This window comes from Zalophus californianus, chromosome 8, assembly GCF_009762305.2.
Source record: "Zalophus californianus isolate mZalCal1 chromosome 8, mZalCal1.pri.v2, whole genome shotgun sequence".
In the NCBI taxonomy this organism is placed as follows: Eukaryota; Metazoa; Chordata; class Mammalia; order Carnivora; family Otariidae; genus Zalophus; species Zalophus californianus.
The window spans coordinates 25,487,372-25,513,513 of NC_045602.1; the positions used below are offsets into that span (position 1 = coordinate 25,487,372).

Below are 26,142 nucleotides of genomic sequence, written 5' to 3' on the forward strand. Positions count from 1 at the left end.
ATCTTTTTTTTTTTTTAAAGAGAGAAGTAGGGAGAAATGGAAATTATACCCAGAAACATTTTAATCTGCTGGGCTGACTTGCTGAGAGAATAGGTAAAGATGAATGGATAAAGAAGATGTGATACATATTTATGATGGAATATTACTCAGCCATCAAAAAGAATGAAATCTTGCCATCTGCAACAATATGCATGGAGCTAGAGAGTATTATGCTAAGCAAAATAAGTCAGAGAAAAAAAAAGGGGAGGAAAAAAAGAAAGAGAGAAGCAAACCAAGAGACAGACTCTTAACTACAGAGAACAAACTGATGGTCACCAGAGGGTAGGTTGAGGGGTGCTGGGTGACACAGGTGATGGGGATGAAAAAGGGCACGTGCTCTGATGAGCACCACAGGGTGTTGTCTGGAAGTGTTGAGTAATTAAATTGTACACCTGAAGTTAATATTACCCTGTGTTAACTAGCTGGAATTTAAATGCAAACCTAAAAAAAAAAAAGAGAGATGGCCATGCTCTGCAGGTGTCACCAGGTGGGATGAGCACACGAGGGCAGTGAAGTGTGACAAGCCTGGCAAAGAGCAGTCTCCACCCTGAGTGTGACTCAGAATCACCCGGGACCTTCGCAGACAGGCAGACTGCCGGGTGCCTCCTCCCACAACCTGGATTTAGTGGATTAGCCAGAGGTGGCATTCAGGATTTACGCGGCAACACCAAGAATTCTGAGGCCCCGCCAGGGTAAGGGGGCAGGTTCAGGAAAGCTGAGCAATTTGTTCCAGCTCCATAGGAATGGGCTGTGAAGCGGCAATGTGGCTCCATAGTGCCTAGCTCTTCCCTGCTGACCACACCAGCAGTGTGGGCCTCTCTGGATCAGTGTTTTCTGATTCTGTGAGGTGGGCTCTTCAGGGGCTCTGAAACATCATTCGTACAGAAAGCAGTTGTAATGGTTAATTTTATGACTTGACTGGATCATGGGGTCCCCAGATATGCAGCTAAACATTATTTCTAAGTGTGTCTGTGTTTCTAGATGAGATTAGCATTTATTTGAATTGGAATTTAGTAAAGCAGATTACAATCCCCAGCGCGTGAGGACCACCCAATCCGCTGGGGACCTGAACAAAACAAAAGGTAGAGGAAGGGAGAATTTGCCCTTCCTCTGCCTGACTGCAAGCTGGGACTTTAGTCTTCTCCTGCCCTTGGACTGGTAATGACACCATCAGCCCCCAGTCAGACTAAACTACACCACAGGCTTGACTGGGTCTCAAGCTTGCAGATGGCAGATGTGTGGGACTTCTCAGCCCTCATCACGTGAGTCGTATCCTCACAGTAAAAACATCAACAGGCTAAATCTATGTATTTGTTATTGGTTATATCCTATCAGATACATAGATATAGAATAGATGCATATACACACACACATACATATATATCCTATTATTTCTGTTTCTTTGGAGAACCCTGACTAATACAGAAGGCATCAGCAATAGTCCCACTAAGTAATCTTAGCAACTTCTGCATTGAGAAGCCGTTTCTCAAGGCAAACATTTGGGGCAATCTGTGTTATACTAGGCATGTCAGAAGCACATGTAAGGCAAGAACCCCTGGAATTTTAGAAAATACTCACTTAATTGGTACCAAACCAGACACTCTCCTGCAATCATCCCTGGAGATGTCTCTTCCAATGCAACATCACTTTGTATATTTTGGAATGATTATTGCATTCATCAAAGGCTGCTAATGCACTGTTCCAGATGGTGTGCTGCCTCTCAGATGAGGGAACACCAGGTTTAGCATCTTGGCATTCAGACACAGGCTGAATATATCTTTCAGAGGGTGGCCAGAGTTCAGGCTGGGCCAGGTGGCAGTGTCACTCCCTTTCTATTTTTGCTAGAGAGCTTTGTTTTATTGGCATCAAGGTTCTTTGGCTCAATGGCATTTGGCCTGGCATGATCACTTTGTCACCTTCTGTTACCTGTTGCCTTCGTAACCTACACTCATATGTCCATTTTGTTAACCCCTTCCTTTTCTGAAGAACCCATTTTTGTCCCAAGGTGAATCATTTCTAGTGAATGATCCCTTTAGAAACTCCACTCTGGCTACTTAAAAGATGAAAAGTTGTTACATGGGGAGGCAATACTTCATTCTGGGATGGCCACAGGCCAGAATCCACAATGGGGTCGGGTTTGGAGCTCTAAGCACCCATCAGAGAACATGTTTTGGGCCCGCAGCTCATTCTTCAGTTGAGAAGTGAAATGTTTTTCATGAGAGAATGGGGGCAAAAATGAAACTGCAACCTCTCAATCTGATATATATTGGTGGCTCTGCTATGAAGATCTGTACCTATAATTCTGTGATGTCAGCCACAAGTCATATGTGACTACTTTAAATTAGATTAAAACTTCAATCCCTCAGTTGCACTAGCCACATTCTAAGTACCCAATAGCCACATATAACTAGTGGCTACTGTACTGAATGATACTAAAAGACTCTGCCATCATGGAAATTCTATTGGACAGGGCCCATCTATTGAATAAGGATAATAATATTATCTACCTCACAGAACTGTTATGGGAATTAAATGAAATGTCATATGTAAAGTGCTTAGATTAATACTTAATGCATGCACATACTTGATAAATGGAATTTATTATTATTTATGAAATTAAAAATCTAAAAGGAAGTCACTCTAACATCAACTTTCATTCAGGGAAATAAACAGATACTCCATGTACAAGTCTAATTCTCAGCATTGTCTCTTGCTGACATGGGGGGTTGCAGGCAGTGCTGAGGCTGATGAGGAGTTGGGTCCCATCAGTGCCATTTGCTCAGTGCAGGGTCACAGGTTGTTCCAGAACCTGATTGCCTGCCAATGGGGAAAGTGTGAGGGGGTGGGTTGGAAATTTATTAAACAAAGAGAAGCCGAATGAAGCAGGATATGAAGGAGCTTCTATTTCAAATTCCAGCAACAAAATGGATTATGTTGACTGTTGGAGGGAAGGAGGGATGGAAGAAGAGAGTCCGAGAGACAGAGAAAGAGAGGGAGAGGACATTATGGGACATTAAACAACTTTTCTGCACCAGGCATAGAAAACTGAGTCTAGTTTTATGCTCCTGACTCTTGGGCTATTAGTGAATCTACCAAGCCCAAGTGAGTACTCAAGGTAGAATCATATCCGGGCGCCTGGGTGGCTCAGTTGGTTGGGCGACTGCCTTCGGCTCAGGTCATGATCCTGGAGTCCCGGGATCGAGTCCCGCCTCGGGCTCCCTGCTCAGCAGAGTCTGCTTCTCCCTCTGACCCTCCCCCCTCTCATGCTCTCTGTCTCATTCTTTCTCTCTCAAATAAATAAATAAATACATCTTTAAAAAAAAAGAAAAAAGGTAGAATCATATCCATGATGGTTTAGCAATTGCCTAGAGGATGAGGGTCCCCATTGTCTGGAAAAGCCTAGGATGTGAAGATGGCCTCAGAAACCTTGGTGCCACCTCAGCCATTGTATAGTTGACCTTTAAGGAGTGCCAGCCAGACCTCTAGACAGTGACTGGGCAAACTCTAGATTGGGAGTCAAGTAGTGACAGGCAGCAGAATGTAAGAAGAAAGTCACTCTCCACACTCCCTGCCAGGCTCCCCTAGACCTAGATGAAATAGTTTCATCTGACCTACATTTCTCCCCTAAAAGTGTTTGTTGAAATTCGTTGAGGGCTGAAGCTGACTTGACTGTGAAAGCCTAAGGGATCCAAAAGGACAGCCCCTGAGGGTGCTACCCTATGCCATCCCTCCAAATTAAATGTAGTAACAATAGCTAGTGTTTAGTAAGTGTTTACAATGTGCTAGACACTCTTCTGAGTATTGTCTTTATTTAGTCCTTAAAATAATCATGTGAGGTATACATACATTATTTCATTTTTACCCTCATTCTTTTTCACCTAAAAAATGGAAAGAAGGACACAACATAGACATTGATTCCTGGTTACCCAGAAAAGCTAGCAGTCTATTGGCGCACAAAACATTTGTGGCAAACAGGAGGCCAGAACACAACATGAGCTTATGATGAGGCCCAACAGAAGACAGGGTATTATGGTGATAGGAGGACAGGTCTTGGAGACAGAGTCCAGGGCTTAAATCTCAGCTGTACCACTTTGGGCCTGTTACTTAAGTCTGTTTCTATTTCACATCTGTACAATGGGGTTAATAACAGTACCTCCTTATAGCATTACTATGAGGATTCAATGAGTCAAAGCCCCTAAAGCCAGGCCTGCCATATAGTCAGCAGTATGTAAGTATTGGCTTTTACAACTAGGATTGAGCCACACTGGCCATGGCTCTTCCTCCAAGGCTCTTTTCAGGAACTATAAGCTTTGGCAGTTGAGGATGTCACCATGTTGAAAGGGTGAATTCACTGGCCTTCTCATCTACCATCCTACTTGTTAAACAAGTCGACCTACAGATTCTCAATTGCACATATGGAGCTTGAAATCCACGTCAAGGACCTGTAGATAGAGTCATTCCTTCATCCATTCACACACTTATTCATTCATTCAAATCCTGACAGAGTCCTATTGGGTACACAATCCCATGTGAAGAAAAGTGCTGCATGTGGAGTCAGGAATCTTAGTTTAAATCCCAGGTCCTTCCCTCACTAACTGCCACCTTATGCAAGTTGCATCACCTGTCTGAATCTGTGTTCTTCTTAATATAACTGGGAAAGAACAAAATAGACAAAGTAAGAGAAGACACATGGAAAACCCAGGAAAATACGAATGTAAATGTTGTAAGGGACATGAAGACATTTGTCTCAGCTTTTGGCTGAGAAGAAGAATGGGAATAAGACATATCTGCCTCTGGCCACCCCTGTTTCAGGTTCCCGGCAGGATTCTGTGGAAGTCATCTCATAGCTGTTTGCCTCAGTTTCTCCTTGCCCCCGAAATACAAAATTTGAGATGCTGCTAGAATCAGATAATAAGAAACTCTCAACCCTTCCTCTGAAACCCTTCCATTTCAGCATAGAAATGTTATAAATTCTTTAACACTATAAATATGGTCTCACATCTATTACTCAGCACCTTGAAAAAAAAAAACCACTTTCTAAAAGAATCTCAGCTCCTAAAAATAACAAAGGGAAAAAATATAACCCTTCTAAACTTTAAATAGAGTTCTCTGTTCAGCTCTCTGTAGGAGAAGAAAGCCAGAAGAGAATTGTTGCTGGGGACTTAATACCTCTGGCTGGTGAGATGGACCCTAGAAGCCTGGTGTACCACCATCTGATCGTGAGCTCTAGCTGATCCCCACTTAGCCCCCCTACAAATCTGTCCCAGGGTAGGGCAAGACTTGGCACCTCTAGAGTTCAATGTCTTGTATACATCATCAGAAAATGCCCTTTCTGTATAACCTATCCTGGGTTTATTGAAAGTAGAGTGCTTGGCATTTAATCAGTGCTTGGTAACACCTGCTGATATTGTAATTATTAGCTTATTAGACATTATATTATTTTCTCTTTTTCTAGGTTCTGCTGGCTGCTTTTGGAAGCAAGAACAGGAGAGTTGGGCATTAGGGCCCCCGGAGTGGTCCCCACCTGGGTTCTTTGCATCAGTAGTAGCCCTGATGAGATTATAAGAATGTTAAGTGGGCTGAGAAATTTTTCTTGGGGATTCATGCCCTGGAATGACTATAGTTTAGAAAAATCAACAGGGCTTATCTCACCACAAGGCTGAGTTAGTGGCCATCTGCTGTAGTAGTGGAGGAGGGGGTTTTGAATGTTGCCCTGAAATATCTCCCTAATTTTGCAGCTAATGTCTGAAATTCTTTTATAAATGATCAAGCCTTTGCAAGACTGAAAATGCAAGTATAAATGAGAGAGGTGAGGCAATTATTTAAATTTATCCTATTGTATAAGTGACTGACGTGATATCTTCCCTTTGAATAAATTCCAACAGGGAAAAAGAAAAAATAAGGACAGTGATAAGGAAGAGAATAAGGAGTGATGGAGACAGATGGGCTCAACTATGGAGATAAGACCAACTACTGCAATCTTCAAACCCATGGTTTCCCATTTTTCAGATGAGAACATGAGGCATGCAATCTAGTGATGTGCTCAGTGATAGAAATGGGTTAGAACACAGGGGTCCTGGTTCCTGGTACAGGGTCCTTCTGTCCCACTAAAGGTACAACACTGTAGCTGAGGGACCAGATAAATCTCATTCTCCTTCCCACTTGGTTTGGGTCATCCTTGAAAAGCAGGGCACAGACCCTTTTTTTTTTTTTTTTTTTTTTTTTTTTTTACAGACCCATTCTTGTTTCAGTTGAGGCACCATGGCCGGCAGCTAGGAGGGCCCTGGAGCTGGGCGTGTTCCTGAGGGGCTCACTCACCTTTGGCCGCATCCACCTCAGGCTGGAGAGGTTTTTTCCCTGGAGCAGCTTCAGACCTATGGAAGAAGTCTCTGCAGGGAATGTCTCATCCTCAAATGGTAGGCCTCTGCTTAGGCAACGATCCCACAAGGAGTTAAAGTCCTGGCCATTGAATTTGATGACAGGGGTCTTGTCTAGAGGCTCCTGGTTGTGTGCCATGATTCTCCTTAGAAGATGTCTAAGGCCTTTTCTTTCTGGTAAGAAAGGGAGGTATTTTTAGGGATAAACTGTCAAGTCCTTTGCATCATTAGATGTGAGCCTTAGAAGGGCACTCAGATGTTCCCCACCCCCTTTTACAAGTGATGGTACTGGGACCCAAAACACTCTGTCCTCAGTGACACAGCCAGTTGGTGGGTGAGCTCAGACTAGAATTCAAGCATTTTTTCTCCCAGTTCAATTTTCAATCTGCTGTACCAAAGAGCTACTCAGTATGCTATTATGTGCATGAGAGACTACGGGGGGTATTTGTATATTAATGAACATTTATTGAGTGCTGACCTTGTGCCAGGCACTTTTCTGAATGCTGGCAATTCAAAGATAAATGCGACATGATCTTTATCCCTTAGGGGCTCATTATCAAGTAGAAAGATAGATGAGACATTTCAACAACTTGCTATCATTCAACAGAAATTGTCTGATTAAAAATGTGTACAAAACCCTGTGAATATAAAGAGGAGGAGCTATGAACTGCCAGGGAAAGTCTGGGATGACTCTCCCACAGACAGTGACATTTGAATGGGGCCTTAAAGGAAGAAGACTATGCCAGGTGGAGAACTGGTGGGTGTATATGTATAAATTATTCTCTCTATATATAAATCAGTCCAGGTTCCCTGAGTAGAAAGCGTGTGGAGGCCCAGGAGTTGGATTGGAAAGGTCTTGGGTGTTAGAATTGGGGGGCAGTCTGGCGGGGTCAGTGGGGTAGGGGTTGGGGATAGGCAATGTTGGCAGAGATGGCCAGCAAGGTAGATTGGAAAGTTGGACTGTGACATGCTTTATGCACCGCAGGGCCATTGAAGAGGTAGGTCATGATCAGATCTGTGTAAAGGATTGTGGAGTGAGTTGGAGGCCACATGGAGGGAATGGGTAGGGACTGAGACAGGAAGGAGGTTAGGATGCTGCTACACGTGTTCATGGTAGAGACAGTACTAGACAATTAGTAGTGAAAATGATGGAAAACAGATCCTAGTGTCATTTTATAGGTAGAACCAATAGGATTCCATGATGAATCAAATATGGGGGCAGGGAAAGGAAATGTGGGGCAGGAAAAAGAAAAGGTAGTATAGTGAACAAAAAGTTTTTTTGCCACCACCTTCATACTGGTTCCACAATATGGAGTAGTATTCAAGCCTGTGAACCCACTTCTCCATCTGTACAGATTAATGATACCAACCTCATAGAGTTTGTTGTGGTATTAAATGAGAACAATGGCTGGCATACAGTGGGCACTCAGTAAAAGTTGGCATCCTAATTTCCCTAAAGAGAGGTCAAGGGAGTCTGGGATTTCTTGTTCAGGAAGCCATAAGGATATAACTGATGCCATTACCAAAGTGTGTATCACATCCTCCATCCCTCCATCTGTGAGGGAAGCTGACTTGCATCTGAATCATGAATCCACACTTACTGACTGTGGGACTTGAAAAGCTTCCTTAGACCTTAAAGTAGTACATTTCAAGCTTCTTTGACTAGGGCACGGAAGACCCCAAGGTCCATAGGTCCTATCCATTTCCACTTTACAGTGAAAAAGGAATCAGCTGACGATAAAGAACTAAAGAGGGACATAAATGAACAACTCATGAAGAAAGAATATGAGCTTACAATCAAGATCTTGGATCATACAAAAAAACATGCAAACTTAAAATAACTTAGCAATGTTTTTACAGTTAACATATAATAATAGTATGTTTTGAATTAGTTAGATAACACCAATTCATAGGCAGAATATCATCTATAAAGTGTTACTGTACACACATATTTGGAGGGAATTACACACACAAATGTCTAGCAAATGAGGTAAAAATAATTTATATTTGAACTATTAGGTTGGACCATATGAGACTGTCATTTTTTAGGTAAAAAATTATTGAATATAGTCCATTTCATATGGCTTCACCTAAGGTAAAAATGTTTGAATGTAGGCCATTTGGTTTAACCCAATATGTTATATGCATTTCTTCAATCTAGTTCTTAGAAAATAACAGTGAAAATATGTCAATATACCTCATCACTCACTATAGGGTTAAGAGGAAAACCCACAACAAATTATATAGAAAGCTGAAATAACAGTAAGGTATCATTCAAGAGCAAGAAAACAGTAATAGAAATTGCCAACTCAGGACCAAGGCAATGACACCTGATAATGGAGAGTTGTGAAAATTATGGGTCTCCCAACTCTGCACATGCTCGTCGACAGTGGAACCAGTACAGCATTGCCAAACCATCCACCTTTCAGTAAAATATTGAATTAGAGTGTGTGATAAACTCCAGCAATGAGCTAATTTTAGTTTAGGAAAACCCAATAGTAGTTACTCTTAATAACACAATTATAGGATGTAAGAGGGAGTCTCTATGTAGAAGTGAGTCTGAAGAATTTGGCTTGACTTTTCCATCAGACTCTTGCAAAGGCCTCACTTACCTTTGGGAGTCAGTTCCCAGGCCATCTGTAGGGCCCTCACTGCTCACCAGTGGGTAGTGGACAGTTAGGAATCGCCATATAAGACTCGCTTTCCTCATTTGTGAAATGATGACAATAATGTGCGTGTTGTAGAACTCTTTTAAGACTCAAATGAATCCATGCTTGTCAAGTATTTAGCACTGTGACTGGTACATAGAAAGTGGTCAATAAATAATGGTTATTAGCAGTATTATCATTTTGATTATGAAAGGACTGTGCAGAAAGCCCTACACCTTCTGAGATGATGACTTGTTCTTATGAATGACAGCTAGTCTCAGAAGGGCCTGCAGTGGTGAGGGCTAGATGTGAGACATCACGTCCATGCCCTCAGTTCTGCTACTGCTCTGCACTCGCTAATTGAGAGCCCAAGAAGGAAAGACTCTGGGGGACAGGTGGGTGTCTGCTGGTGGAGGAGGTGGTCTGCTGTTCTGGGAGAGAAGAGAATCTTGATGGGAGAAAAAGAAGGCAGGCAGGAAGTGGAGGGAGCCTCCGCACTCTATGCACGGACCTCACACCTACCAGGTTCACCCTTTTGCCCCCTGGATTGCTTATAGGTTTGCCAGGAAACAGCCAGCAGACTCACTTTCTCAAGCAGGAAGTGTCTACAGAACTTGACATTTCACTTTTGTGTGCAGCAGAAAAGGCCAACCAACTCTCATATCTGTCCTTTTAGGGAGGGCTTTTTGGCTTATTTATTTTTCTGTCTTGCTTCACTGTGAAAGGTAAACAAAGGCAAGACTCAACTGCCTAGGTAAAAAAAAAGAGAGCGAGATGGAAGATCTTCCTGATATTCAGGATAAAAAGCTGTCTTACTACTGGGGTTTCTCTTGAGTCTAGCAAGAAAAATGGCACAAGAGGAGCTAGAAAAATGGCAAAAAGAGTTTATGTGAAGTTTCTAATGTGAGAGACTGCGTGAGCTAATGCATCAAGCCTCAGAACTAGAATGAGAAGTAGGCAAGAGATACAGTTGGTGGTTGTAAAATCTGTTCTGCTCCCCGCAATGTCTATAAAGTGAGCTTGATTCAGTCCTTCCTTCTGTCCTCTGCTGAGCTGGGTGACTGTCTTAGTCTGTTCAGCCCACAACAAAATACCATAGAGTGGGGGCTTATGCAACAGACATGTATCTCCTAACTGTTTTGGAGGTTGCCAAATCCAAGATCAGGATGACAGTATGGTCAGGTTCTGGTGAGGACTCTCTTTCTGCCTTATAGACAACTACTGTTTTGATGTGTCCTCCCATGGTAGGGAGAGAGGGAGGGAAGGAGAGAAGGAGAGAAGGAGAGAAAGAGAGAAAGAGAGAAAGAGAGAGAGAGAGCTCTTTCTCTTCTTATAAGGCCACAGTCCTATTGGGTTAGGGCTTTAGGGCTTTACTCTTATGACCTTATTTAACCTTAGTCACCTCCTTTCTGGGCCTTATCTCCTGAAACAGTCACAGTGGGGGTTAGGGCTTCAAAATATGAATTTGGGGGGAACACAATTCAGTCCATAGCAGTGACTAACCCCATACTGTCCCAACAACTTGTCTAGCCCTGGATGCATATTTTAGGCAGTGTGCAATCAAAAAGGAATGGGCAACTAATGAATCATTGAACACTACCACAAAAACTTATGATATGCTATGTGCTGGCCAACTGAACATAATAAAAAAATAAAAATTAAAAAAAATGGATGAAAACCTAAAAAAAAAAAAAAAAAGGAATGGGGGCATATCAATTAGGACCTCAGAGATTAGATGAAGGAGGTCAGTAAACACAAGTGAAAATGACCCAACAGTGCTGAGTATGTAAACATTACTGAAATTTATGGAAAGATGATGAGGGCTCCTGAACAGCAGAAAAGTCTTAGATACTTAAATGCTAGTAACTTTGGTTTGTCAGCACCTAGTGCCAGACCACATAGTAGATATTCTATAAAATTCTTACAAGTGTTGGTAGGATGAATGCCTCAAATCAGCTCTTTTCAAGTATGTTCTGTGGAGCAGAAGCCTCCATAAATAACAGATTACGAGGTCAAATGGTTTGGAAAATATTTTATATCAAATAGTCCCTATGGAGATTCACAAGAGCTTCCAAGAAGTCCTCAATAAAAAAAAAAAAAAAACTTAAATAAGTTTGCTTTCAGGGTTTCACACTTATATAACCAGCAAGTCTTTTTATTGAAAAATTCTTATTAACATATGGGAAAGATGCACAGAAGTTAAATGACTCTAGGAAAAAAAGAAAGAAAAGCCCCAAAGTTAAATGGCTTTCAAAGATCACAACTCAAGTCCTCATTCTGCCCCTTATTAGCCACATGATCCTGGGAAAGTTTTCTAAGCACTTAGCCCCTCACAGAAAGTGCACTTGAATGCATAGTCTGAACTTAATCAGATTGAGTCCTGCTTTTTTTTTTTTAAATCAACATTCTCCAGAGGATTATAATAGAACACAGATTCTACATAACATAACACTCACTTTGCCCAGGATATAATCACAAACTACTCAAAATTAAAGAACGATGACACTATGATCTATTCTCAAGAGAAAACACAATTGACAGGTGGCAGCTTTGCAATGATCTAGATGTAGAAATAATCTGAAAAAAAATTTAAAGCAGCTATTATAAGATAAAGGAAACACACTTGAAATGAATGAGAGGATAGTCTCAATGGAGAAATGGGAGTTATAAAAAAGAAACAAATGGAAACTTTAGAGTCACAAAATACAAAATTTAAAACAAGAATTCACTGGATGGGCTTAAGAGCAGAGTGAAGATGACAGAGGAAAGAATAAGAAAGTATCCAACTGAAAAGAAAAGAGCCTTAGGTGGATATGTGATACAATACCAAAAGGTATGACTTATGTGTAATTTCAGGCCCAGGAAGAGAAGATCAAGATATTAGAGCAGAAAAAGTATTTGTAGAAATCAAAAACTTCCCAAATCTGGTGACAAATTTATGAATTCAAGAAGCTTGAAAACTCAAGAAAACCATGACTGGCACATCAAAATCAAGCTGTTGAAAACCAAAGATAAAGAAAAAAAAATCTTGAAAGAAGCTAGAGAAAAATGAAATGTGAAATCAAAGGGAACAATGATGCAAAGGACTACAGATTTGTTACCAGAAGCCATGGAAGACAGAAAAGAGTGGAATAATTTTAAAATTGCTGAAAGTGGAGCACCTACCCAGGCTCAGTTGGCTGGGTGTCAACTCTTGCTTTCAGCTCAGGTCATGATCTCAGGGCATGAGATCAAGCCCTGCTTCGGGCTCTGTGTTTAGCAGGGAGTCTGCTTGAGGATTCTCTCTCTCCCTCTCTCTCTCTGCCTCTTCCCAACTTCTGCTCTCTCTCTCTCTAAAATGAATAAATAAACCTTTAAAAAATAATAAAATTGCTGAAAGAAGGACATGTCAAACCAGAATTCTGTATCCAGTGAAAATGTATTTCAGCAATAATAGTGAAATAAAGACATTTCAGATGAACAAAAACTAAGGGAATTCATCTTCCAAAGACATGCTTCAGAAGAAATGATAAAGGAAGTTCTTCAATTTGAAAGGCAATAATAACAGGGAAAACTGAATTTGCAGGAATGGTATATAGTAAATATATGAGTAAATATGTAAGACTAGTTTTTTCCTCTTAAATTCTTTAAAATGCACATATGTGTTTAAAGCAAAAATTATTGTCTGCAGGGGTTTCAAAGTATGCAGATATAATTCATATGACAACTATAACATGAGCAACAGTAGAAGGGAATTAAAGGGAGCTAGATGGCTGCAACTGTTCTGTATTTTACATCAAGTGGAACAATAGAATTAGGAAGATTGCGTATGTGTACTATTATCCCTAGACAACCACTAACAAAATGATAAAAAGAGCTAAAGCCCAAAAGACAATAGAGAAGTTAAAATGGGATACTAAAACATATTCAAGTAATCAAAAGAAGTCAATAAAGGGGAAACAGTGGATAAACATACAAAAAATAGATATATATCCAACTATATCAATAATTATATGTTAAATTCAATTAAAAGGCAGAGATTTACAAAGGAGATAAAATAGCAAAACTCAACTATATGCTGCCCATAAGAGACACTCTAAATAAAGGCACAGATAATGCAACAATAAATGGATAAAAAGAAATGTGCCGTACAAACAGTAAGCATAAGAAGGCTGGGGTAGATATTAGTATTTTGATCAAATAGACTTCATAACAAACAGTATTGCCAGGGATAAAGTGGGGCATTTAATATTGGTAGTTTATCAGGAAGAAAAAAATCATTTATGTGTAGGCACCTAGGAATAGAAACAGAAAATATGTGAACCAAAACTTAACAAAATTAAAGTGAAAAAGAAACAATCCCACAATTATAGTATATTTTAGCGCTCATGTTTCAGCAATTTCTAGGCCAACTAGACAAAAATTTTAAAAATCAGTGAAAACATAAAAGATCTGGATGACACTATCAATCACTTCGATGTAATTGGTACATATACCACACTATATCTAAAAACTGCAGAGTATACATTCTTTTCAAATATATGAGATGTAGTCACCAAAACAGACAACACACGGGGCCATAAAACCATGTATTTCCAAGGATTGAATCACACAGGATATTCTCTAACAACAAAATTAAAATTAGAAGTTAATACCTATAAGATAGTTAGGAAACTGCCAAATACCTGGAATTAAACACACTTCTAAATAATTCATGAGTCCAAGATGATATCATGAGGGAAATAAGAAAACCCAACACAAGTAGAAGGAAGTAAATGATACAGACGAGAGAAGAAAATCATAACAGAGAAAAACAGTAGAGAAAATTAGCAAAGCAAAAACTACTCCTTTGGGAACATCAAGAAAACAGACAAATCCAGAATCGAGTAATTCAAGGACAAAACAGTGTGAACACAAATCACCAATATCATCAGTGATGAAGGGTTTATCACCACAAACCCTATAAATATTAAGGTGCTCATAAGAGGCTACTATGAAGAAACTAATGTCAAAAAATTTGCTGTGACATGAAATGGATGACTTTCTTGAAAAATACAATGTATCAAAGTTGACACGAGAAACAGAAAATCTGAATAACCCTGTATCTAATCAAGGAATTGAATTTGTTAGTAAAATCTTTCTCCAAAAGAAACCCCCAGACCCAGGGGGTTTCACTGGTGAATTCTCTTACTCTTTCTAGGTTAAAATAGCCCATCCTGCACAAACTTCTTCAGAAATTGGAGGAGAAGGGAAACACTGCTGAACTTACTGTATCAGTTCAACATAACACTAACAACAAAGTCTCATGAAAGAATCCACACCACAGAAAAAAAATTATGGATCACTATCCCTCATGAACAGAGACAGCAAAGATCCTTCACAAAATTTCAGCAAATCAAATTCAACAATGTAAAAAAGAAGAGAAAGAATAGTACATCAAGGTTAAGTGGGATTTATTTCAGGAATATAAGGTTAACACTTAAAAAAATCATCAGTGTAATTAACCATATTAAAAAGATTTTTAAGAAGCCAATAATTAAACCTATTTTGACAAAATCCAACACATATTTATGTTAAAAACTCTCAAAGGAGAGTTACCTAGAAAAAGTAAATAACATTCTCAAACTAATGAAGGGCATCTATAAAAGAAATCTACAGCTAAAATAATCCTTAGTGATGGAAGAGTATTTTTCCCTCTTACGATCATAGTTAAGGCAAGAATGCCCATTGTCACCTTTTTTTTTTTTTAGTGTTATCACTTTTATTTAACATTGTACTGGAGGTCCTAGACAGCTCAATAAGAAAAAATTTCTAGAATTATTTTATATATTTATATTTAGCAAGATACAAGGTTAATATAAAAATCAGTTATATTATTATATACTAGCAGCAAACAATAGGAAAACAATAGCATTCTATTAAAAAAACTTGGGAAAAATATCTAACTAAAGACATCCAAGCTCCCTACAGCAAAAACTACAAATCATTGCTGAGAAAAATTAAAGAAGACCTAAATTAATTGGAAGGCTCTGTATTGCCAAGATGGCAATTCTCTCCAAATGTATCTATAGATTCAATACAATTCCAACCGAAATTGTAGATTGCCTTTTCGTTTTTAAAGAAATTGATAAGCTTATTCTAAAATTTACACTCAAATACAAGGGACCTAGAATAACCAAAGAAGTTTTTTTTAAAAAGAAGATGTTGGGGTGCCTGGGTGGCTCAGTTGGTTAAGCATCTGATGCTTGATCTTGGCTCAGGTCTTGATCTCACGGTCATGGGTTCAAGCCCCGCATTGGGCTCCATGCTGGGTGTGGAGCCTACTTAAAAAAAAAGAAAAGAAAATGTTGGAGGACTTAGCCAACCCGACTTCAGTTGGCAAAAAGATAGACAATTAGATCAATGTGCAGAGTAGAGAATCCAGAAACAGACCACAACATAAATCGTCAATTAATTTTTGACAAAGTTTCCAAGGTGATTCAATGGAGATTCAAACACCTTTCAAAAAACAATGCTGGATTAATTCCATATGGAAAAAGGTACAAAACAAACAAACAAACAAAAAACATGGACCTTTACTTCATAAGATAAACAGAAATCAAGTCAAATGATTACAAATCTAAAAATAAAATTATAACACTTTTAGAAGAAAATACTTGCACAGAGGAAGACATTTTTAGGACAAATGTTTGCAAACTTAGGGGTAGGAAAGTGTGTCTTTCACAGGATGGAAAAATATAAACCTTACAAGAAAAAAGAAATGGATCAATTAGACTTCATCCAAAACATGAAAAACACCATTAAGAAAACAAAAATGCAAATCACAGACCAGGAGAAAATATGTGTAACACAAAAATCAGGGAAATGACTTGTGTCCGGAACACATGAAGAACTCTTTTAAATCAACAAGAGAAAAAGAACCCATTAAAAACCATCAAAAGATATGAACACTTTACCAGAAAACAAAAACAGGCAATTACCAACATGAAAAAATGCTTTACATCTTAAGTCACCAGTGAAATGCAAATTATTACTACAATAAGATAATCACCACACCCATTAGAAAGGCTAAAATTTTAAATGCTGACCATACTAAGTGTTGGTAGGGAGATGGAACAATGGAAACTTTCATCTGGTATATTGGTGTGTATGTGAAGCGGTAGGACCACTGAGTAGAATTTCTGGGTTTAGTCTATGCATATTTTCAACTTCATTAAATATATCAGATTATTTTCCAACGTTGTACCAATTTATAATCTCACCAGCAATGCTCTATCTTCTCACTAGTGCTTCGTATTGGCGAGCATCTTTTTTGTACCCATCTGGAGGGAGTAAAATGCCAACTCCTTGCAGTCTTAATTTATGTTTCCCTGATTGGTAAGATTGAATATCTTTCAATATGTTTGTCATTTGTAGTCCCTCTTGTGTGAAATGAATATCCATATCTCATGCCCATTTGTCTACTGCGTTGTCTTTTCTTCTTGATTTGTAGGAATTCTTTATTTACTCTGGATAGTCATCTTTTGTTGGTTGCATATGTTGCAAATATCTTCTAGTTGGTGGCTTATCTTTTTACTTCCTTGACAGATATTGTTTACTTTATACAAAGAGAAATGTGTTATGACTATTTGCTTGGAAGTTTAATTTTTATAAATTGAGCCAAATGTTAATTCTTTTTTAAAATTTTATTTTATTATGTTAATCACCATACATCATTAGTTTTTTTAAATTTTTTATTGTTATGTTAATCACCATATATTACATCATTTGTTTTGGTGTACTGTTCCATGATTCATTGTTTGTTCATAACACCCAGTGCTCCATGCAGAATGTGCCCTCTTTAATACCCATCACCAGGCTAACCCATCCCCCTACCCTCCTCCCCTCTAGAACCCTCAGTTTGTTTTTCAGAGTCCATCATCTCTCCTGGTTCGTCTCCCCCTCTGACTTACTCCCCTTCATTCTTCCTCTCCTGCTATCTTCTTTTTCTTTTTTCTTAAAATATGTTGCGTTATTTGTTTCAGAAGTACAGATCTGTGATTCCACAGTCTTGCACAATTCACAGCGCTCACCATAGCACATACCCTCCCATCATTAGTTTTTGATGTAGTGTTCCATGATTCATTGTTTGTATATAATGTCCAGTGCTCCATGCAGAACGCGCCCTCTTTAATACCCATCACCAGGCTAACCCACCCCCCCACCCCCTCCCCTCTAGAACCCTCAGTTTGTTTCTCAGAGTCCATAGTCTCTCATGGTTCGTCACCCCCTCTGATTTCTCCCCACCTTCATTCAAATGTTAATTCTTTTGGGAACTTAATATAAGAAACTTTGGGAGAGATTCTCTTTTTAAAACTGGAAGTTTATTTGTAATTAACATTCTCCTGAAGCATTGATTTAAAAATTGTTTATAACTTTATAATATTTTTAAGAAGTAGGATATTCACAGCAACATTCTGAAATGGACTTGCAAAGAAACACTTTGAACACTTAGGAAATAACGCTTGGGTTTCTAGGAGCAAATATAGCCTTATCAAAACCAATTACTTAACTTTTCTTCTCTTTTTCTTTTTTCCCTTCCAAAAAAAGAGCTCTGACTTTAGAGGAACAGAAGAATGCCACATCTATGTGGTCATGTGTATTGAGATCTATATAGAACATACCTTGATTTTTTGAAAACTATTTGATAAAATTTCCCTTTATTCCCTATATATAAGGTGGTGAAACCAGACCAGACTGCAAGACTGGGTAGGTTGTATCCTACGTTATGGTTCGGTAGAAATACAGTATAATATATGGTACAGGAAGAGTATACAGAATTCATAGTTTGAGCCAGAGATTATGGATGAGTAATTTTGGATTATCTCAGAATCAGTGTACTGTAATAGCCACAGAACTCTGTCCCTTGTCCTGGCCCGTTTGACATTTATATCTTGATCCTGGATGAAGATGTTGAAATGAAAATGAAGATACTTCTCAACTTTTTTTAAAATCATTTTTTTAATGATATAAAGGAAGAACAATTATCCAAGCAGATGGCAGAATTAAAATTCTAAAGGACCTCAAAACCGAGAAGATGGAAGTTACCCAAGGAAACTGCAAATCTGTCTTCTCATTTAAAAGTTAACTGTGCAAGTAAATAGTGAGTGGGATTTGCCTTGGCTCAGTTTCATTTTGAAAAGATTTTGTATGGCTTACTTGGCTTCCTGTTGTAAATGGGGCAACGTGGTGAAAGATGTCCCCGCTCCGAGGTGCGGCCACCACAGGAAGGCACTGCCGTAGACACCACGGGAGCTCCCCCCCGACTGTACAAAGCTGCTCTCAACCCCTGCTGGACATCCAGTCCACTAGTGTTCAGTTCTGGGGGCCACACTGCAAGCAGCACATCAATGGTAGCCAAAGCAGGGTGTTAGGGTAGCACAAGGCATCTGGCCAAGGCAGAGCCTTTTGCATGCAAGCAAGGTTTCCTGGTGAGCAGTTATAGCCTCCAGGGAAAAGTGGGGATTTTTTTCTAATGGCACAAAATGCCATCAACTAAACACACAAGGAACCTAGAGATCACTTTCTGGGAAGTTGGAAATCTAGAAAGGTTTACTGGGAGAAAGACAGACCATGTGACTTACAGTCACTGTCAGACCCAGCTCAGAAGTCCTGTTCCCAGCCCTCCAGAATAGTCCTTGTCTGAGAGAACAGGGATTTAGCCATCCCAAAGGTCCCACAATCAGGCTCCTCCTTGCTGCTTCTCTGACCTCCCAGGGTTATGTTCCTGTTCAGAAAACTGGGCTCTGCCTTGTCCCTTTAAAAATTAAAAATTAAAAAAAAAAAAAAAAGACATCATAGGATGGTGGTCAAGAGCATGGGGAATCAACTCGAAACTTTAAACTTAAGTTTGGTATCAGATGTTGCTTAGGGACTGAGTGATCTTGAGCAATGCTCTTACTGTCCGAGCCTCCTTTCCTCATAAATAAAATGGGCTGGACGTAGTGGTAATAAACCAGCCTCAGAGCACCAGGTGGGTATTAAACGACATGATCCTTATAAAGGGCTTGGCATGGGACATAAGAAAAGCTATGTGGTAGGTCCCCTGATGATCAGCCTGTCAGGATCTCCCCAGGTGCCCACTGACCTAGCCCGGAACGTGAGCGCGGGGGCCGGGGCCCTGTAACAGGTGACAGGCATGCCAGGCCTTGGCCAGCGGCCTCCTGGACTTCCCACAGTAGGGCTCTCCAGATCTGCCTAGCCCATGTGCCTATTGAGCACTGGAAATAGGGCAAGTGCAACTCAGGAACTGAACTTAAAATTTATCTTATTTTAATTAATTTACATTTAAGTGTAAATATCTACACATGCCAGTCGCCGCCTTATTGGATAGCGCCGAAGATCTGCCGATGGCAGGAATGACCATGGGCACTCTTCAGTGGCGATGGTCAAGCTGAGGTCGAATAATCTTATAGGGAGGTGGGGTGCAGAAGAATCCTTGCATTGGGCGGATCCTTTCCACTTTGACCTGCTGGGGTCCTCTCCACCTTTCTTCCTCCACATCCAAGTTTTGCCACCTAACCATGCCGTCACTTTGCGCCAGGGGTCCGAAAGGACTGGCCAGCAGGTCCACAGGCTTCACAGTGACAGGTGCAGGGCCTGCGCTGGTGTCTGGGCCTCCAGGAGGAGCTTGGCATGTCCCAGCAACAAAGGCTGATGCTGTTTGCATTTTGTTTTCAATCAGCTAAGAAACAGGAAGCCCGAGTTCAATTGTTCTCGGCCCGGGAGTGATGCACACAGCTCTCTCCAGGCTGGTGTTTTTCAGAACAATGGAAATAAATCTGATGTAATGTAGCAGAACATGACAAGGGATGGTTTTCCCCTTAACAAATACTCATTTGAAATGGTGCCCAAACCCTGCACGAGGAGCGATCTATTTCCCACAACAGTGTTCCAGCAAAACCCATTACTAATTCCACAACTCAAATTAAAACTAACAGAGCTTGAAGGCTGGGGCTGACACTCTCTCTGCTGACAAGGAGCGAGGCAGGAGGGTGGGGGAAGGGGCCCGGCGCACTCGCGTGTGTATGTGTTTAATTACACTGTTTAACACATCGAGAATAATTTAGCCACCCGAGTGGAGAAAATAAGGCACTTAACTGCTCTCTGGCGGAAAAAAGCCCCACGCAAACCACTTTCAGCTATCTGACACCTAGGCACACCTCAGGGCTCTGGAGAGAGAGAAGAGGGAACAGAGGGAGAGGTAGACAGAGTGTGGAGAGGCGGGGCGGGGGTGGAGAGAGGGAGAGGTGAAGGCAGGGTGAAACAGAGGGGGAAGAGGAGTGAGGGGAGAGGTAGATAGAAAAAGAAAGAAAAAGGGAATTTTGTACATATGCAAATTGCTAGCTGGGAAAGCACATGACTATTTCTCAAGGAGACCTAGTATGAGGTGGTGTAAAGGTGAACATGAACATGAATTTTAGGGTTTAGAAAGGAACTTAACAACTAGACCCGTGCCTCCCCCACTTCAGCATCAGCTCAGTGAGTTTCCGGCCTTTGTGGCCTGAAAGTTGTGAGTGCGGTGTGTGGCCCCTAGAAAGGCACAAGCCTCAGAGGACGACTCTGTGGGCTTGCTCTGCAGAAGGAGAAACTGAGGCTAGGGTCCGAGAAGTCTGGCCAGCGCTTGGCTGAGACTCCTGTCCAGCCCCCAGCTTTAAGGTGGGTGATCTGGCCTACAAGCCGAGCAGGTCACTGTCCCTGCCAAGGGGCATCTTCTTCTCTGTGTCATTAGGGCTGAGAGGGGTCTGAGGTCATCTCTAACCCACCAAGGGTCATGGGAGCCAGAGAAATGGAGGAAGGCTCTAGAATGGCTTCAGATTTGGAAAGCTCCCAGACCTGGAACCGGTAGCAGAGGAATAAGTATTCAGAACAGAACCACCCCTTACCTTTCAGGGACTCTGTTTTCAGCACCGGGGCTGATTGCCAAGGGGATGCGCGGCCTGGTGAGGGAGAGGCAGAAAACCAAAACCACTCTCTGTGGCCCCCAGACAGTGCAGCGCCAACCTCCTCGCTCCCTGGTGCCCTCACTGTGTGGACCCAGCCTCTTCTGGGACCTAGGGTCTCAGGGAGCTCAGAGACCTCAGCTGATGGGTCCCTCGCAGGAGTGCCCGTGGGGTAACAAAACCATCGCTTGCCAGGCCGAGGGCAGTCTGTGCCGCTCCACTGAGGCTCTGAGTCTCGGGCACTCTGCCCCCCTCCCCTTGCCCGTTTCCCCCTTTGGAACTCTCCAAAGGCTGGACTTTCTTGTAGCTGCTTTCCAACTGTAAAGTTGTGTTTCTGGAACGGAGATTGTGGATTCTCATGTACCCTAACTGATATTGCTGGGTAGACAACAAAATAGGAACCCACTGAATATATTATTCCTTTCAGTTAAATTGGGTTCATCATGTGCAAACATAAAAAAAATGAAACTTGCCTTTGCATGAAAAGACCCTCCTTCCCATTCCCAGAGTTCTCCAATAGGTGTCATTTAATCACAGCCTAGAAAGGTACTAAGCTAGACTGGTGATGTGTTCTGAGGACAAAGTGGAGCTTTCTTTCCGGGTTCTGTAACTACATGTGCCCCCAGAACCACTGTGTAATACTTGGTATGATCTTGGGATTTCAGGGCATGGATTTTTTTTCTACCCATAAAGAGAAGGTCTACTTTCTACTTAGCTAATTTCCAGCTCCTTCTTAAGCAAATTAGGGGCTTTAGCTCAAACATCCCAGTGTGCGCCTGGCCTTTCTGGGCGTCCCACGCCTGGGGAGGCCACGGGGTCGACGGGGTGGAGTGTGGGATGGGGAGCGTGGTGCTGGCTGTGCCAATGGCTGCCCCCCACTCTGGTTGAGGGGGTGGCAGGGGTGGAGAGAGGGTCAGTAGCACCAGCAGCCAAGCATGCTAAGGGAGAGACTCCCTTGGCCAGCCAGCTCCAGGACTTCCGACCATGGCATGTCCCAAGAAGGCCCAGGCCGAGCTGCCTGCTCTGAGCCTTTTCTGAAATCAAGGTTCCACCCAGGTGGATGGGTCACGCTCGTGGGGACGGGGGCAGTGCATGGGTCAGTGCGAGAGGAAAAGTCTTTTGAAAAGATCTTCTGAATTAAGCATGTCAAAGAGCACCATGAAAGAAAAGGAAGTTAGAATGTGTGCGTGTGTCTATAGATGTGTGTGTGTGGAAAGGGGAGTAAAGCAGAGAAGAGCAGGCTGAGGGGGGTTTAGGCCTCTGTGAGTTCCCATGCTCCATCCATCCTTCTTTCTCATTCTACCCTTAAAAAAAAATCCAAGGAAGGGCACCTGGGTGGCTCAGATGCTTAAGCTTCTGCCTTCAGCTGGGGTCATGATCCCAAGGTCCTGGGATCGAGCCCCATGTCTGGCTCCTGGCTCAGCAGGGAGCCTGCTTCTCCCTCTCCGCTCCCTCTCCCCCTGCTCATGCTCTATCTCTGTGTCTCAAATCCAAGAAGGCCAGAGCATTGGAGGGGGGTTGGGGTAGGCAGGGGAGACGGAGAAAGAGGAGCAGGGGGTCTAGGAGCCTGCCTGTGAGGGGTGTGAAGAGACCCTGGTGGGAAGGGGAGGGGGCAGGCCAGGAGGGGGAGGGACCGTGCCTGAAGAGCCTCAGCTTGAGTCAGGAGGAGATGCCACCCCAGGAAGCCTCGGCCTCCCTCCCGCTGCCTGGGCTATGTACCAGAACAGGTGAGGCCCCAAGGGAGCCAGGGGGAGGCCTGTGCCCCTCTGGAGAAAGTGACGTGGGCACAGGGTTTGCAGACAGTGTCAGAGGGAGACAGCGGTGCTGGATCGGGACGGTCTCAGAGTCAGAGGAATGTGCCCGTCGTGGCCGGCAGTCAGAGTCCTAGGAGCCAGCCCATCCTGATTGCCTCTGCCCCGAGTTTCTCCCCAAGGTAAGGCCATCTAAAAGTTTCTTAACTTTAGTACTTGAAAGGATGCTGGGGATTTGGGAGATGGAGCATAATGATGTAGCTTACGGGTTGGCAGCCATTTCTGGGTAAGGATTAGATTGGGGACAAGATGTGATGTTTGGTGAGGAGAACCGAGGAAACGGTCCTAGGACCTCTCCTGTGCCCAGCCCTGATCCAGATGTGGGTCACTGGCCGCGTCTCCTGAAGCAGGTGTGTGATCACTTCCGGTGGAGACACACCCCTTGGGGTCCGTGGTCCACAGGCTGTGATGGGGTCCGGCTCAGTTCTCTGAGCTGCAGGAGGTCCTGGTCAGGCCTGATCCATAGCTATGGGAGGCAGGCAGAGCAGGGCTGACCCAGCCAGGGAACAGAAGGCAGAGTATTGCCCGAGGGACCATCATTTCAGAGAGAAATGAACGAAAGGTCCTGGCCACTCTCAGTTCTAAAGGTCCCTTGTGGCTGTTTTGGCAGAGTGAATGGTAATCCCAGAGCCCAAGGGCTCAGAGGCAGCCCCTCTCCGGTCACTACCTCAGGACAGGACACGGTGCATCCTCCCTACGACCCCAGCAGGAGGCAGCTGAGGGACCAGCTTTCATTTCCATACCCTTATGCCAGCTCTTAAAGACCGCCATTTGTTTATTAGCTAACCAGATGGTCTCTGAGCAGGATGAGACGACCCTCAGCTGCCTTTTAGCAGGAGCGGCTCGGTTCACAAGGGGCTGGAGGGACCACCTTGTTCAACTAGCTTAATTATTTAAAATGAGGAAATAAGGTTTGGCCAAGCTTTCCTAGTTGTTTATTGGGGGAACCAGCTTTGCAGACTGGTGAGCATGCACAGCCTTTCCATTAGATCACAGAATTTTTTTTATTCAAAACGGTTTGTGCAAAGCAAAAGGCAGTGCATAGTAGAAAAGAGTCCCCTGAGAATTCTGGGATTAAGACAAAAGCCAGACGGAACCCCAGGGTGGCCACGGCCTGAAGCAGGACTTCCAGCCTGGCTTTGGGGATTGGAAGCACTGGCCCTACTCAGTTTGACCAGGTTCTTTGTTTTGGCCCTTCTCAGAGCCTTCCTGTGCGAATCTGCATCAGGACTGTCCCGGGAGGGAGGGAACAGCAGGAGGCACAAACACCTGTGGTGGATTAGACTCTCATCACCCAATGTGTCGAGTATTGAGTCCTCCTGAAGCTATCACCCCCCAAAAATAAAAAAAAATAAAAAAGTTTAGGTCCAGCTGGGAAAGGTGGAGGCATTCAAGAAGATAAGCCGAATCACTCTCCTGTTTATGCCACCTGGCGGTCAGCGAAGTTCGGTTTCTGTCCTGGGACAAGCAGGGCAATTGGCAGGTCTTAACGCAACTGTAACTACAGAGGGAAAAGGTCTGCGCTTCTCTAGTCTGGTTAGGTTGGGTTTAAGCAAAACAGCGAGAGCTCAGTCTCTCTAAGAACAGAATCTCATCTCAAGGATGACCTGGCCTGAGCAGCCCCAGAGACAGAGGCACTGCCTGGGAACAGCTCTAAGGGTCACAGGAGCCGCCTCAGTCTCTGAAGTGGTGATCAGTCTTGTGGTTAACCCGGATTTTTCAACTCTGTTCTTGTAATTATTAAGCTAGATCACCCGAAAACAAAAGGCAAGCCTTGGGCCCCATTCCTGCCTTCCGCAAATATGAAACATGTACTACGTGTCAGAAATTGAACATGGGTGAACAAGGAGACAGGATTCCTCCCATCAGAGTATCCCTTATGGCCAGCGTAGCCCTCGAGGTTGGGACTTGGAGCACAGAAGTAAAGGTGACTCGGTGTTAGAGGACATATGCCAAGCTTAGATGATCTTCTCTTAGGGAGTCAACTCATTCTTCGCCCTGCTTTCCTTCAAGCCTAACCTTGGACCATTTGTACCAGGAGTCCCAGGTTTTTGGAGCTACTGAATACATCTCTCTGATGGAGAGACTTAGAATGTATGTAATTAAGACGCTCTCTGGGGGAATTCATATGCCCACTGAAGTGGGCACCACTTGAAGTGTGGACCACTACTGTGGTCCAAAGTCCAGGGAGGTCACCATTCACATCCTACCTGCTTCCTAGACGGGTGCATCTGATGTCAGCGGTGTTCCCCTGGGAGTCAGGTGAGGTCAGCTCCCCCGTGCTCAGCAGCAGCTTTGTGGGATGGAGAGTGCTGGTGGCAGAGAAGGGTCACAGGGTCCAGAGAAAGCGCAGGCCAGCAGGGTTGGCAGAGTCTGTGCTCCTTCCCGCAGCAGGCTCCTCCTTATATGAGCTCACCGGGGAGTGCCCCACCTTAGTTAAACAGTGACTCCAGGGCCAGACCTCGGGGCCTCCTGGAGAAAGGATATTGTGTTCAACTGCAAGGGCTTCCAGTCACCTCCTAATCCCAGCTCACTTCCTGGAGCCCCCAGCTGAGCGGCCAATGTCTTGGCTGCCTGGGGTGTGGTTTTTTTCATTGTTTCCAAGTATTTACACCGGGAATCAGGAATGGGGGAATGCGTGTTTCTACAGAAGCCCTCGCAGAACATTCTCACGCAGCAAAGGGCGGTTGCCATGTGTTGCATATCAAGAGGGGCCCCTCAAAGGAAGTCACATCACGTGGGCCTTCTGCTGGAGAGAGCATCTACTTTCCACAAACAGGTCGTGGAACCCATTAACCCCTGGGCTTGGTGAGTCCTGGGGGCAAGGTCGGCATCCTAGCTGCTTAATGGATCTGGGAGAAAGAGAGGAGAACCTGGATAGCAGTGCTCACCCTGTGTTCCAGGTGAGAATGGTAAAGTAGGGAATGCAAGAAGAAAAACGTGGAAGTCAGCAGGAACTGATGGGGCTGGATCGATCTGGAACACGGAAGGAAGAATTGGAGCACTTGTCACGTGTGGCTGAGACTGCGCCCCAGGGAGGCAGCCAGGTAGAGGGGAGGGGTCCCTCAACCATTGGAAGTGGGCTTTAATCCTACTTCCACAATTCCCAGCTGTCTGACTTGGGCCAGTCCCTTCCCCTCTGAGTCGTGGTTGACTATGCGATAGGAAGGTTATAAGGCTTGCCTTGTCTTCCCTCCTATTTATTTACTGGAACACCTGCACCCCAGGGGACCCATGTCGCTGGAACTTGCACTGTAAATACAGTCAGCAATAAGCAAGCTATTTTATGCATATAATTAATGAATAA

General features: G+C 43.0%; 1 protein-coding gene across 7 annotated transcripts in view; it reads right to left on the reverse strand.

The window, feature by feature from the left end:
* CAPN13 (calpain 13) overlaps positions 1–25,164 on the reverse strand; it is an 80,296-nt gene extending 55,132 nt beyond the window's left edge. For 6 of the 7 annotated variants that reach the window (XR_003524430.2, XM_027620546.2, XM_027620545.2 and 3 more), the window contains exons 1-2: positions 25,046–25,164; positions 6,358–6,590 (exon numbers count right to left, since the gene is read on the reverse strand). Coding sequence is in view for 6 of the 7 variants with exons in the window: in XM_027620546.2 (XP_027476347.2) it covers positions 6,358–6,555 (198 nt within the window). In the remaining variant the exon portion in view is untranslated. Of the gene's footprint in view, positions 1–6,357; positions 6,591–8,017; positions 8,121–25,045 lie in introns of those variants that run through there. The other variant, XM_027620544.2, reaches the window with a different exon arrangement.
* Between the last annotated feature and the right edge of the window lie 978 nt (positions 25,165–26,142).